The sequence below is a fragment of the Gymnoscopelus microlampas genome, assembly GCF_963454915.1.
Source record: "Gymnoscopelus microlampas genome assembly, chromosome: 4".
Lineage (NCBI taxonomy): Eukaryota > Metazoa > Chordata > Actinopteri > Myctophiformes > Myctophidae > Gymnoscopelus > Gymnoscopelus microlampas.
Genome location: NC_139941.1, coordinates 60,014,807 through 60,028,725, shown reverse-complemented (window position 1 = coordinate 60,028,725; position 13,919 = coordinate 60,014,807). Strand labels below are relative to the sequence as shown.

The 13,919-nt window shown below is 41.2% G+C and overlaps 2 protein-coding genes across 2 annotated transcripts; one reads left to right on the top strand and one right to left on the bottom strand.

Annotated features, from left to right (window-relative positions):
- Positions 1–416: 416 nt before the first annotated feature.
- Positions 417–2,702, bottom strand: sdhaf1 (succinate dehydrogenase complex assembly factor 1). The gene is made up of 2 exons (XM_084054725.1): positions 2,513–2,702; positions 417–1,768 (listed from the first exon to the last, which is right to left on the bottom strand). The coding sequence occupies exon 2, from the start codon at positions 1,498–1,500 to the stop codon at positions 1,252–1,254; it is 249 nt and encodes an 82-aa protein (XP_083910851.1). The 5' UTR covers positions 1,501–1,768; positions 2,513–2,702; the 3' UTR covers positions 417–1,251.
- Positions 2,703–3,373: 671 nt separating this feature from the next.
- On the top strand, positions 3,374–13,708 carry nudt18 (nudix (nucleoside diphosphate linked moiety X)-type motif 18). The gene is made up of 7 exons (XM_084055120.1): positions 3,374–3,450; positions 4,781–5,015; positions 6,961–7,071; positions 7,476–7,578; positions 9,221–9,344; positions 9,921–10,045; positions 11,338–13,708. The coding sequence occupies exons 2-7, from the start codon at positions 4,854–4,856 to the stop codon at positions 11,715–11,717; spliced, it is 1,005 nt and encodes a 334-aa protein (XP_083911246.1). The 5' UTR covers positions 3,374–3,450; positions 4,781–4,853; the 3' UTR covers positions 11,718–13,708.
- The last annotated feature ends 211 nt before the right edge of the window (positions 13,709–13,919 follow it).

The window sequence follows — 13,919 nt, the reverse complement described above, 5'->3', positions numbered from 1 at the left end:
TGCCTTGAACATTATCTTTAAAAATGACTATTTCTAAAATGGTGTTTATCCATTTCATGTATATCTGTCTTGTTATCTGACTTTGTTTCCTTTGTCTCTTTCTGTATTTTATATGTTGTTATCAGGGCGTCCTTGAAAAAGAGAGCTTGCTTGCTCTCAATGGGCTTCCCTGAATAAATAAAGGAAAAAGAAAGAAAGAAAGAATATTCTACAACTATTTGTTTCTGTATTTTCTCTTTTCTGACAATCTTAAAGTGCAAAACATTTTGAGCTTGTCAAACAAAATATTGTACCCACTATTTTACACCTGTAAACTTGTGATGTGACAATACAGTTGAAGTTGTAACCTGAAGCTCATAATTTATTTTGATAAACAAGGACTTATGGTACAAGATGTATGGTGGTATATGGTATAAACTGTAACACTCTTCATGAATCTTTCAACAAGACTTGTTTGCACAGAAGGGCAACAAATGTATTCAACATATTTCCATTAAAAACCTTTATTGATATGTTTATGCCTCTGGTAGCCTACAAGCAGAAACAGCATGGTCACTGGCATGGTCAATGGCAGCCATGTTGATCCCCACAGGTCACAGGCCATTGCTGTAACCACCATTGATTCTACTGATGTTACTATGGTGATATGGAGGACTTTCCAGCGTATTGGCAGTGTGTAGAGAAAGTAACTACTGTAAAAAAAAAAAAAAAAATTACAAAAAAAAGCTGCCACATTCACTTGAGGGTAAATCACAGGCAAAACAAAAATAAAAGTCTGCACACTGTGGCTTACAGATCTCCCGGTCAACAGCTTTATTGATTAACAACTTTTCAGTCGAAATGCTAATCAATAAAGCTTTTGACTAGGAGTTCTGTTAGCCACAGTGTGCAGACTATTATGTTTGGTTTAACTGTTTCACTGCCATCAAACAAAACTCCACAAGCAGATGTTGAGAATTCTTTCCGTTGAAAACACAAAATTCTTGTTGACTGAAAGGGTTGTGTAATGACCAAATAATAAATGAGCCTCAACTCATCCACACTCCTTTCCTGTACCAGTCAAAACAAGGTTTCCACATAATGTAGCTTCTGTCAGGTTTCTGTGTTCATAAATGGTGATTAAACTGGCCACGTTAACAGAAATACGCAGATATCAATCTTTAGGAATCACTGTCCCTTCAAAGGTCCCGTGACGTCACTGGTTGTATGGAGGTTTAGGAACTGGCCCCTTTACAGAGGCCCTTTAAGAGGTCAGCTGTTGTCTTTGGGTTTGGAGAAGGAGCCCAGCTGTTTGGTGTTGATGTCTCTGAGCTGATCCAGCTGCCTCTGTCCACGGCGGTACAGGTACTCGATGTGCATGACGTCCGTCTTCTTGATGCGAGAGTTCTCCCGGAACTCGTCCCTGATCCGCGGTACGAAGCCTGGTTTGTCCCGACCGGCGCGGAGGAACTGCCTGTACAAAGCCAGAACATTTTTCTGCAGCTTACTGTGACGCGCCATGGCTTTAATAAACAACACTGATGTTTTTATTTGTGAGACACAGACAGTAGGGCAGCTGAGAGAAAGAGAGACAGTATATGAGACACAGACAGTAGGAAGGCTCAGAGGGAGACAGTGTAGGAGGGAGTCTCTGTGATGTATGAAGTTCCTATACGGTCCACAAACGACGGTTACTGGTTCCAGGCTGAAGAACCAGAGGCACAGTGGGAGGCGGATCAGTGATTTGCTTATCCAGAGTCAGTTATGTGTAGGACAGTCAGTATGTCTCCTAAAAAGAAATAAAAGAAGAAATGCCAATTTGTTAATCCCATAAAATCAGATATAGGAGAGCTACTGTTCCTCCAGACTAGACTAGTGAATGATTATTATACCAAAGGTATACCAATGGTGGTTTGGTTTCAGATGGACCATGTCAGTGACTGCAATATATGAATGACTCAAACATGTATCAATACATTTCTTTCTCCCTTTCTCCATATCAATTAATCTTTTTAATGCAGGGGTATTCAACAGGGGGTCCGGGGCCCCTAGGGGGTCCTCAGAGTTACTACAGGGGGGCCACCAAATCTTTGTGTGATAGTAATTTGTTTTAACATTAACCACTTGAACCCTGGCATCCCTATTCTGAGGGGAACATTCGTTGACAATAACAGCGCTGCGAAGCGTTGTGTCCTTGTAGATCTGCTATTTTCAGCAAAGACGTTTTGGTGTAGAGGGAAAATAGAGAAGATCAAGTACAGAGCCAAAGGTTAACTGATGATAGTGCTGTCAAACAAGTCTATGAAGCCATATATCTAAAGGTTTAATCTGCAACACAATTTTATACAATATGTAGGCTATATAGTGGGGGTCCCTGCTTCATCTCTCTCTCAGCTGAGCTAAGGGGTCTGAAAAACGTCCCCTGACTTGTTGTATAATTAATTGTTGTACGCATAAGTCGTGATATCATATATTTAACAGCATATTACATGATTATGAAACTTAAATAGCAGTGAAAAGAGACAAAGCAGACCTGTTGGAGAGTGTCACGTTGTTCAGCTCTGACGTTGATGGATGGCCTCTCCTCTGTCAAACTCCATCAAAGCACATTAACACAAACTATATGTTTTTAACGTTCTGAGGCTGGTTTAATATGAACATTGTGTTCCATATCATATCTCCATTTGAATGACCTCTCCATGCATGTTATGACAGAGAACAGTTCTTCTTCTTCTTCTTCTCCTTCTTCTGCTTCTTCTTCTTCTCTCAGTTTATTGGCTGATCGCAACCTACTACACAGCATACCGCCACCTACTGTACAAGAGTGTGTAACATCATGCCATGCCAGCAATGCACAGAGAACAGTAAGTTGTGTCAAGTTAACCACAGAAAACCTACTATGAGACCGGAAGTAAAACTTCAAAATAAAGTTTAAATCCTGGGAGATCTTGACCCATGGCCATTGTGAGCTTGTAGATCTGCTATTTTCAAATGGACAAAGTGGTTAGGGTGTTTTGTCATAATAATACAAATCTACAAAGTAACTAGTTAGTAAAGTGTTCATATAATTGTAGTGGAGTAAAAGTAATATTTGTCTCTGAGATGAAGGGGAGTAGAAGTAAAAGTATTGAAAAATAACAATTGTAAATACTGATTGGCCTACTGAGGAAAGTAAAAATACCTCAAAATTGTACTTAAGTACAGTACTTGAATACATGTACTTAGTTACTTTACAACACTGAATATTATACATATTACATTTCACTGACTACTACAAAAACAAATACATGTTCCCAAAGGCTGGAAACCTAATATACTTTTAATTTGACACACAGGAAGTGGAGACCTAAAATGCTTTTAATTTGACACACAGGAAGTGGAGCAGTTGTTGTCAAAACAAACCAACATGGCGGCCTGTCAGTTATAGCTGTCAGTCTGGTTGTCAAGTGGACGGATTTAATCCAACTAAAGGTTTGACTGACATGTATTTATATACACTATGCACGTTTATGTTCGCAAACTGATGTTTAGAGACAGTGAAGCTGGTTAATGTTGGTTAATATTATCTACAGATTAACATTTACAGACCAGGGTCAACTCAACAATACTAATAGCCTTATCGACCAGCTAAAGTCAAATAGTTTACAGGGTGATGATCCTCTGATCCTCTGAGATATTGATCTGAATGAATGAATGAATGAATGGTTTATTTTCGGTCTTTGTTTACAACAAATGAAAACACACTTGTGTGGACTTACAACAATATACAACAAAAAAATCATCCTCACAAATATACATATCCAACCAACTCACACACAATCCAAATTACATGACCGAAAAAAGGAATAGGCTGAAGCACAATGCTTATTCTTTGCCTCATCCTTTACAATACTTAAACATATATATATATTAATATTAAAAAACCTTAAGATATGCTGCAAGATAAAAGAGAAAAAAAGAAAGATTAGTTTTTTACTCAAAACTGTACTCCTGAATTATTTTACTTTTTAAGGCTTTTTTAAACTCCCCTGAGATGTACACAACTTCAACCCATCACTAAGGCTATTCCATAGTTTTAACTCCCAAAATTGAAACACATCTAGCTTTTACATCTTTTACATAATATCTATATATATAATGTTACTGTTACTAAAATCTTGCTATCATCACACCACACCATGAGCTCCTGCATGCCATTCATCAGTGTTTTTGTCAACAGACTGTAAAATGATTAGATTAGAGCACAGAGAGATATGGATGTCCTTTTACACTGTGGTTGTACTGGCCAGCTCCCAGTGACCTCTATAAACCCATTAAGACCTCAGGCCGATTCCACAAATGCCTTCTAAATCAGTAGTTTTCAAACTTTTTCGTGCCAATTAAGGACCCCAAAAACTATTTGTATTTGGCCGCGGACCCCCCATTTGATTTTTTTTTGTGCCCGCAGGGACCCCCCAAAGGAGAACACTTTCAAGATTTTTTGAAAATGTTCAAAAATAGCATATGTACAAGCTCGCAGTGTGGTACGAGCTGCAAGCTTGTAGATCTGCTATTTTTGATGTTAAATCCTAAATAGTTTTGTGAAAAACTTAAGCTGCTATATATATATAGCTCAAATCTAAAATGACGCAAATGCTTTTCCAGCTTTAATGGTTTAAGGCTGGTTATACTAGGCAGCTCCCAGTGACCACCATTAAGACGGTGGTCGTACTGGGTGTTATTGTGTGTAACTAACTAATGTGTGTGTCATGTTAAATGAACCACCAACTCAATCAGTGTCGTTCACTCCTATGTTATCCAGCGTCCTCTAGGAGTGTGTGTCCATCCATCCGTAACCCCTGACCTCTCCTCCTCCAGTCCAGTCAGCAGCCATCATGCAGGTGGAAGAGAAGGAGGTGGAGGAGCAGATGGGTCTGCTGTTGAGCGGTGAGGGGTTAGAGGTCACGCTGTTGGACGTGGTCCCTGAGCAGGCCAGACCAGTGGCTCTGAGGAGGACCGTCTCCTACATCGTCTGTGCCGTCATCTTCAACGATAAGGTGTGTGTGTGTGTGTGTGTGTGTGTGTGTGTGTGTGTGTGTGTGTGTGTTGGGCCACGACGATTATGAAGTTTTACCTGATGATTAATTGTCACTCAAATAATTACGATTAACGATTTAATTGTGTTTCTGTCGTTGAACATTATTGGAACATTATGAATAAAATATTACATTTCTGTTTGGCTTTTAGCCTTCGTAAACAAAAGTTGCACAGGGCAGATATGACAAATAACACATATGTAATTACTTCATACTTAAAAATAAACATTAATAGTGGAAATAGCCGATCTACAAGCTTGTGAGCTTTTAGATCGGCTATTTACACTTTTTTTTTACATTTTTTATATGTGATTTTTTTTTAACATGGAAATAAACTGCATCTAATGCACAATCACAATTACAATTGTACAACACAAAGTGTTCTGTTGCCATGTTTTCAGTCGTATTGGACACTGTCTGTGTTTCTAATGATTGATAGACAGTAAAAGACAGAAATACAACTTTCACGTGGAAGCATTTTTCCCCCCAAAACGGACTACAAAGGCTGACGCATAGAGATGACATCATTTACTATCACAGTTTAGAAATGCCTATATCCATCAGCTGGCTTGTTAAATACTTAAGATCTTATCATAAAAAGCATCCAGTATGGCAGAAACACTTTCTGAATTATAAAGTGTGCAAACATCCCGGAGCAAAGCACTGCACCAACTTTGAGTGGTGACGCAATAAAGCAGTGCAGCAGTTCACTTGAAATTAACTTTTCACTGTCGTGTGGCTTTGTAAAATATTCTATCATATAATCCTATTCATAACACATGTTTAAACCAGGGGTCTTCAACGTTTTCAGGCCAAGGACCCCCTAGCTGAGAGAGAGATGAAGCAGGGACCCCGTCTATATTGTATAAAATTGTGTTTCAGATTAAAGGTTTTTTTTTACTTAGTCTGCTCTTTTTTCCCTCTACACCTATACCTCTTTGCCAAAAATAGCCGATCTACAAGCTCTCAACGCCTCGCAGCGCGAGGCGTTGAGAGCTTGTAGATCTGTTATTTTCGGCTAATGTTCCCCTCACAAAAGGAATTCTAGGGTTCAAGTGGTTAATGTAAAAAACTAAATCCTAACACACAAAGCTTTGGCGGACCCCCTGTAATAGCTCTGAGGACCCCCTAGGGGTCCCGGACCCCCTGTTGAAGACCACTGGTTTAAACTAATGCAAGATGTTTCATGAAAGTTCAAGTTTTAACCGATTTGTATTGTAATGCAGAATTTATAAGTGCCCTACATGGAAATGAGTCTGTGATTTAAAATAATTCGAATGCAACCAGCAGATGGCGTAGGTCTGCACTTTCCCTCTAAGTTGGATTTGATTTGATTTGATGAACCACTAGCATCCCTAGGGTGAACATTAGGTGAAAATAGCAATAGCAACAGTGAATGTATCCAGGACCCTAACAACACTTTGAAAATATATAGGCCTGTCACAATTATTACATAATCGTCTAATCGCAATCATATTAGATAATCGCAATTATTTTTGCATAATCGTCATAATCGTTTCCATGTTGAAACATTTTCAATACATTTTTAAATATTAAAAATAGATCTACAAGCTTACAACGCGTTGTAATCAGCTATTTCTGCTATTTTTACATAATACAAAAATATTAGATATGTCAATAATTTCTTTGTATATTTAAGTTATTTGTCATATCTGCCCTGTGCAATTGATTATGAAGCCTAAAAGGCTTCAATGCCAAACACACAATTCAATCGTCGTAATTATTTGCGTGACAATTAATCGTCAACTTAAATTTGTAATCGTGACAGCCCTAGTTGTGTAAGGACCTTTAGTGTTGTTACATTATGCTGGTGCATTCATCTTACTGCAAGATACTCTATGAAATGATTCTGTAATGAGTACGGTACGTTTGTGTGTGCCATCAGGAGGAGGTGTTGATGGTACAAGAGGCGAAGCAGGAGTGCTACAAACAGTGGTACCTCCCTGCTGGGAGGATGGAGGCAGGAGAGAGCATTGAGGAGGCCCTGAGGAGAGAGGTGAGACGAGGAGGTGCAACAACAAGGACAGTTTACAGGACGCATACAGTAGATACACATGGGATGTGACCTTTCCTTTCCTTGATCCATGACTGACACAATGCGATGTGACGCATTGTGAGCTTGTAGATCAGCTATTTTCAAAATATTTGTATACATTTTATACATTTGAAAGCTTTTGAAATGGGACATACTGCATGATGAGTACTTTTACTTTTGTACTTTAAGTACATTTTGATACCAATACTTAAAGTAACATTTTGAATTCCGGACTTTTACTTGTAACATAGTATTTCTACATTGCAGTATTGATACTTTTACTTAAGTTAAGCAATTGAGTACTTTTTCCACCACTGGTGTTCAAGATTCATGATAATATTTAAAGAAGCTTTACTGTTTGTCAGGTGAAAGAGGAGGCGGGGTTTGACTGTCAACCAATCACATTGCTGCTGATCCAGGAACAGGGACCTCAGTGGATCAGATTCATCTTCCTGGTCAAGGTCACAGGTCAGAGGGTCACACATAACATACATATTTGGTCATGATTGTAGTTGTTTTGTCTTTTTGGTTAGTACATAATTCCATTGGTGTTATTTTATAGTTTTGATATCTTGAATGAGTAGGTGTGTCTAAAATGTGGTAATGTATATTGGGATAAAGTTTACAGTTTAGGCATTTAGCAGACGCTCTTAATCCAGAGCGAAGCAAGGACACAAGATAATACATCAATAATACATCAAATGCCCCCTGTCAGGTGACAAGAAGGTCAGTTGGCTCTCATGCATTGAAGGAGGCATGAGCTCGGCCCTGGCCTCCCTAGGCTGGTGGGGGGAGTGTAGTGCCCAGGATCACTTAGCAAATTGGCACCGGGTGAAAAAAGGGTTACAAAATCGAGGGATAAAAAAAATAAAAAATAGATCAAATGCATAGAAATAGTAATCTAATAATAAAGTAATACATAAGTAAACCGATAATTGAATAATAACTAATACATACGTAAACCAAGAACCTATCATCAGCCTACATTGAAACTATACACACTATAGGATGCCAGGTCAACAATGACCTGGCATCCGTCTACATAACATGCTATCTACTGTAAGTTACATTTTAGCCTTTGCATAATCCTGCGAGGTCGTCAAGGCTAGGGCAAGTGCTGTACGGGCTGAGGTGGAGTCTGAAGAGGTGAGTCTTCAGCAGTGGCGTGCACAGACATTTTGAGGGGCAGGTGCTCAAGTAAATTATACTTTTTTTTGTTTACTTGGTCTGCTCTTTTTTCCCTCTACACCTATACCTCTTTGCCAAAAATAGCCGATCTGCAAGCCCACAATGCCTCGCGCTGCGAGGCATTGTGGGCTTGTAGATCTGCTATTTTTGGCTAAAGTTCTCCTCAGAAAAGGGATGCTAGGTTTCGAGTGGTTATGGTAAAAAGAAAAATCATAATCACATAAAGATTTGGCGGACCCCCTGTAGTAACTCTGAGGAACCCCTAGGGGTCCCGGACCCCCTGTTGAAGACCCCTGCTGTGCCCTTTTTTCAAAAGGGCACTTCTGGTCAAGAGGGCAAAGGGCAGGTGCTCTAGCGCCACCTAGAGTCTATCTGTGCACGTCCCTGGTCTTCAGACTAGGTTATTAGATTACGGCAGAAGATTGGGAGTGAGACTGTTCTAATTGCAATGGGGAGTTCATTCCACAGTTTAGGAGCCAGAAGGGAGAAGAGTCTGGGACGTGTGGAGCGTTGTCCCGGATGTTTTAGCGAAGGTTCTGATTTCTGAAGGTTCTGACAGCTTCCCTGTGTTGGCTGATCTGAGAGAGTGGTGTCATAAAGTGTGGCATTAGACTTGAATCTTTAACCCATTAAGACCTGAGGCGATTCTTAAAAATGTTTTCTAAATCCTAACAGTTTTTGGAAAAAACATTTTTTCAAAAATAGCAGATTTACAAGCTCATAGCGCGGCACTCGGTGCTTGTATATCTGCTATTTTTGAATAGCCAAAGAAATCTAAAGTGACACAGATGCGTTCCAGGTCTTAATGGGTTAATACAAATGTCCTCCATTCACTAGAATATGTTTGCTTTTGTGAAAGTTTCAACTGCGTACAATCTGTTAGTGTTAACACATAACTTTCTCTCACTCTGTCTGACTGTAGGTGGGAGTCTGAAAACTCCACAAGAAGCTGATCAGGAGTCTCTACAGGCAGCCTGGTGGGACAGAACGTCTCCCCTGTCTCTCAGAGGACGAGACATCCTTCCACTCATTGACACTGGACTCAAGTATGAACAATGAGGTTTATGACACTATGGTACAGTGGAGAGACAGACCGCACAGAGAGATAGCATAGGGAGAGAGAGAGAGACAGTACAGAGAGATACAGCACAGACGGAGAGAGAGACAGGACAGAGATACAGCACAGACGGAGAGAGAGACAGGACAGAGATACAGCACAGATGGAGAGAGAGACAGGACAGAGATACAGCACAGATGGAGAGAGAGACAGGACAGAGAGACAGACAGACAGACAGACAGAGGTGGAGAGACAAATGTTCACATTTTGGTCAAGGCCTAAATAGCTCATTAGAATTGTGTATATCATGATGATACATGGCTAAACCATTTGAGTCTTCAACAGGAGGTTCCTCAGAGTTGCTACAGGTGGGCTGTCAAATCTTGTGTGTAAACAAACAACCAAAAAACATTTAATTTACACAACAGTGCTTTTAAACAGATCTATGAATCCATCAAAGCTGCTGCATCGCAGGCAACCCATACTGTAGGTACTTATAGAGTCAGTGAAAAGACAAGTGTTATAATCCTGCAGTGTGTGTGTGTGTGTGTGTGTGTGTTTGTAGGTACCGTCAGTCGGCCTGGCATCCCACCACCATGCCTATAGACATGCCCTGTCCACACGTTACCCAGAGAATGATCATGACCTTCACCAACTCACAGCAGGAGCTGTGGGTACTGCTGGTCACAGGTACAACGCCTCCCCTCAACCACAGCACCCATGATGGCCTGTAGATATTATTTTGTATTTGTATTGGTCTAATGTCCTGGAGCCAGTTGCACCACCTCACACTAAGTTCAAACTTAGCCTAGTTATAGCTTAAATGGCTTTTAAAAAGCCATTTAAGCTATAACTAGGCTTGTTGTTTTTTTCAATCGAGCCGTGCACGTGTTAACATGTGACCAATTTCAAACATGGACAATTCTACTGGCAGCGGTGCGGCATATTTCACAAACCGAACTATATTTGCAAACTATAATATTAGGCATAGCAAGTCCAAACTAAACGCAACAGTTGCAGCTGCCAAAATAAAATCACATAATCACATCGCTGGCAAAAGCACGCTGAAATAGCTTGCAGCCAACAACTCACGGCTCAAGAAGCTGACAGATAACTCCCGCCCTCCCTCCACGGCCGGATTAACTACTGTGCTTAGATGGGCTTGGGCCCCAGGGCCCGCAGCTGGCAGGGCCCTGGTTGATCTTTATTTTATTTTGTATTTAATTTTTTAACCATACATTGATCCGGTAGCCTATGCATTTGTTGTTCATGTTTGTGTATGATATTACATTTTAGAAGGACACAGATGATATCCAATGACATTCAATTACTTTGGAAAGCCAAAGGATTTTCCGGTCTCTGAATTGTATACACTTGCCCACCTACGCTATATCCGCAAACCAAGCTCACTTTGAATTGGTGATGCCATTTTCCAAGGAAGTTGGGCCGATATATCAGTCTGGCTCTAGATTTGTTCACTTCTTGTACTCATAACATTATTAAATTACAGTAATTTAGCAGACGCCTTTATCCAAAGTCGACCTACAATAAGTGTATTCAACATATGTACAGTGTAGGCAAGAAAACGACTAATCCCCAGAAGTCTTAAGTGCATTCTCTTCTAAAACAACCTAGTGCTAAGGTAAAAGTGCAATATATCAACTACCTACTTTCTTAAACAGATTAGACAAATAGGAAAATCAAATGAGCAAAAGCTAAAACAAATAAAGATCCAACTAAACAAGAGCTCGTACAAATATTTTACAACAAGCTCGTACAAATAATTGACAACAAGTAGGCAAGGCTAAGAGGAAGGGTCAGGGTAGTGTTTCCTGAAGAGGTGGGTTTTCAGCCTGCGGCGAAAGATGGGCAGTGACTCTGCTTCCCTGACATCAGTGGGGAGTTCATTCCACCACTGTGGGGCCAGAACAGAGAAAACTCTCATCATACATGCTTGTAAAACTGTTAATGTGTTTTTGAAGCTCCGTCGGCCCACCTGCCGGCAGCCGCCGCAGTGAGGACCCACACGGTGACCTGGGCTGCTAGCATGGTGCTGCAGGAAGCCACGCCCAGCTGCTACCACGACTATGACCTCTGCACTCTGGGCGTGCTCGGCGTGCAGCATAACGGAAGGCTAACGGGCATGACGGACGGCGTGTGTCTCAACACGCTGGTCGCTTTGGTAGAAGACCGCCCCCAACGCAACGCGGACGGAGAGCGCGTGGAGCCGGCGCAAAGCGCCCCTCCGCCCCTGGAAAACCCCCGTTACCGCTGGTACAGAGTACAGAACGACACACTGAGACAGGATATTCTGGAACGAATCAAGAAGAAGTCCATCTTGCCTGTCCACAGTCTGTACTGAGTACTGACTACATGTAGAATGTTTTAATTCCTATCACATTGTTAGCATTCTGAAAAATAGGACTCATGTTGAGGAATTGTCTGATTTAACTGTTGAGTTTGTGAAAATGAACCTTTTTGTGAAAGGGACAGATTGTGTCATTTAAGCGTTTTAGGGCTCAGTCACGCGTGAGCTTCAGCCAATGCATCTGCAAAGCACCCCAAGGTGTCATGTTGTCTTGTAGGGCTGTGGGCAGTGCTGGTAGGAGTGCCGGTTTTGCAGTTTGTAGTTGTTTGAAGTGAACGGGGAAGCAGCTGCTGCTCATAGTGGCCCCATAAAGTGTTGCGTTCAACATTTGTGAACCTTGGACTGGGACCAGCCAATAGGACAGAGAAGTGCAGTGCTGTTGACCACACGTGGCAGCCATTTCGCTTGTAGTTTTCTTTCAGTTAGCCAGCACTCCCAAACGAACTACACACCGGAAAACCGGCACTCAAGCTAGCACTGCCTACAACAACCTGCAAGACATCATGGGAAATGTTATTGAAATTGACACATCCAACGGTGCTCGGGTGGTGCAGTGGCAAAGTCCCTGCCCACCACCACGGAGGTTGTGGGTTCAAATCCATCGTGGTGAATCCGGCTTTGTCGGGCGTCTATGCGAACACAATTGGCCCGTGTTCGGGGGAGGGAAGTCGGGGCGGGGAGGCTGATATTGGTCATTGCACGTACTCCTACAGGCTGGGGCGGCACCTGTCAGCAGGGAGTGTTGGGCGGGAGGAGTAGTCCTCCCGGTGGGGGCTCCTCACTGGCAGGTGAATCAGTAGGATACAACAGTGAGATACAACAGGATACAACAGTGACAACACACACAAATGTGTGTGGGGAGGAATTAATTGGCATAACGGCTAAATTGGGGAGAAAAAGGGGGTAACATGAATTGGATAGTCAAAAAAAAAAAGAAACAAATTGACACATTTGATGCATGGGCTTGCGTTTCAGATGCTTTGACTACAACGTGTCTGAAGACTTCAGTGTGTGACCGGGCCTTCAGTGGTAAGGACTTTTGTTAATTAGAGAAGAGTATAACTCAGACTTACTATCTGTTGATTTTGGGAATGTAACCGATGGTTTAATTTGCTCTTTTAGTGAAAACTATACACAGTATGTTATGGATCTCCAATGGTCTTGTAAAACTAGCCATGTTGCTTTTTTTTTTTACATCATTTACTTTGCTTTAACAAATGGGGGATGTGAAATGCATGGAAGACGGCTAACTCAATTGAACCCCAACCCCCATTATCCAGCATGCCAAAGTTTTACGAGCCTCGTTACAGTATATAGTGGTTTCAGTAACACCATTTGCCAACGTAATTAGTATACATAACATGAATTAACCTTTACAATGCATACACTGCTGTGCATCAATGTGAAAAGTACTGTAGCTCTGCGATTCATTCACAGCAACTCTATCAAAGCTACCAAGAAATCTGACCCTCATTGAAATAGACCCTCACTGAACAAGACGTTCTGGCATATCTCTCTCTATTTTTGACGTGTCAACTCTCCTCCACATCTTTATCTGTTCATCTGGATGTGGTTTCTGAGAGGAAGTGGTTGTAAACACACCTTCTAGTGCATAGGAAATGGAAAATCCAACACAACACACAGTAAACCATACCTGACAAACATGCCTATGTATAGAGTCAGTGAAAAGACAAGTGTTATAATCCTGCAGTGTGTGTGTGTGTGTTTGTAGGTACCGTCAGTCGGCCTGGCTCCCTTCTCTTCAAATCGTATGAATCTCATGCTTTTTCCAAAAGATCTCCAAGGAGAACTTAATATTTTGTATAATTTTAATGTTTATTTAGTGTGTACTCTGTACTTTTTTGATAGATGATGGTTATACTATGCAGATAAACAGTATGTTGGTTACTTATTCACATGTTATTTAGATACCTGGTATCTTTGTAACACTTAATCGTTTTTCTTTGCACTCTATTTATGTGACCTTTTACCTTACCAACAACAATGACATATAACTATATGTACAAAGGAGAAAAAGGAAGTACGGCGGCAGTGAATAACACCTCCTTTCGACGGGGGGAAAAAAACCTAACCTCCCCTTGTGGTCTCCTGATGTTTTTTCAGCCCGTTTTTGAAAGAAACCAGTGATGCACATCAATTTAACTGCACTGCACTTGGCCCGGCGGCCAAGTGCAG

Coding starts and splice junctions, on each gene's coding strand:
- sdhaf1 (XM_084054725.1), bottom strand. CDS start 1,500: ATGGCGCGTCACAGTAAGCTGCAGAAAAATGTTCTGGCTTTGTACAGG.
- nudt18 (XM_084055120.1), top strand. CDS start 4,854: ATGCAGGTGGAAGAGAAGGAGGTGGAGGAGCAGATGGGTCTGCTGTTG. Junction 7,579..9,220: donor CTTCCTGGTCAAGGTCACAG/GTCAGAGGGTCA, acceptor GTCTGACTGTAG/GTGGGAGTCTGAAAACTCCA. Junction 9,345..9,920: donor CTCATTGACACTGGACTCAA/GTATGAACAATG, acceptor GTGTGTTTGTAG/GTACCGTCAGTCGGCCTGGC.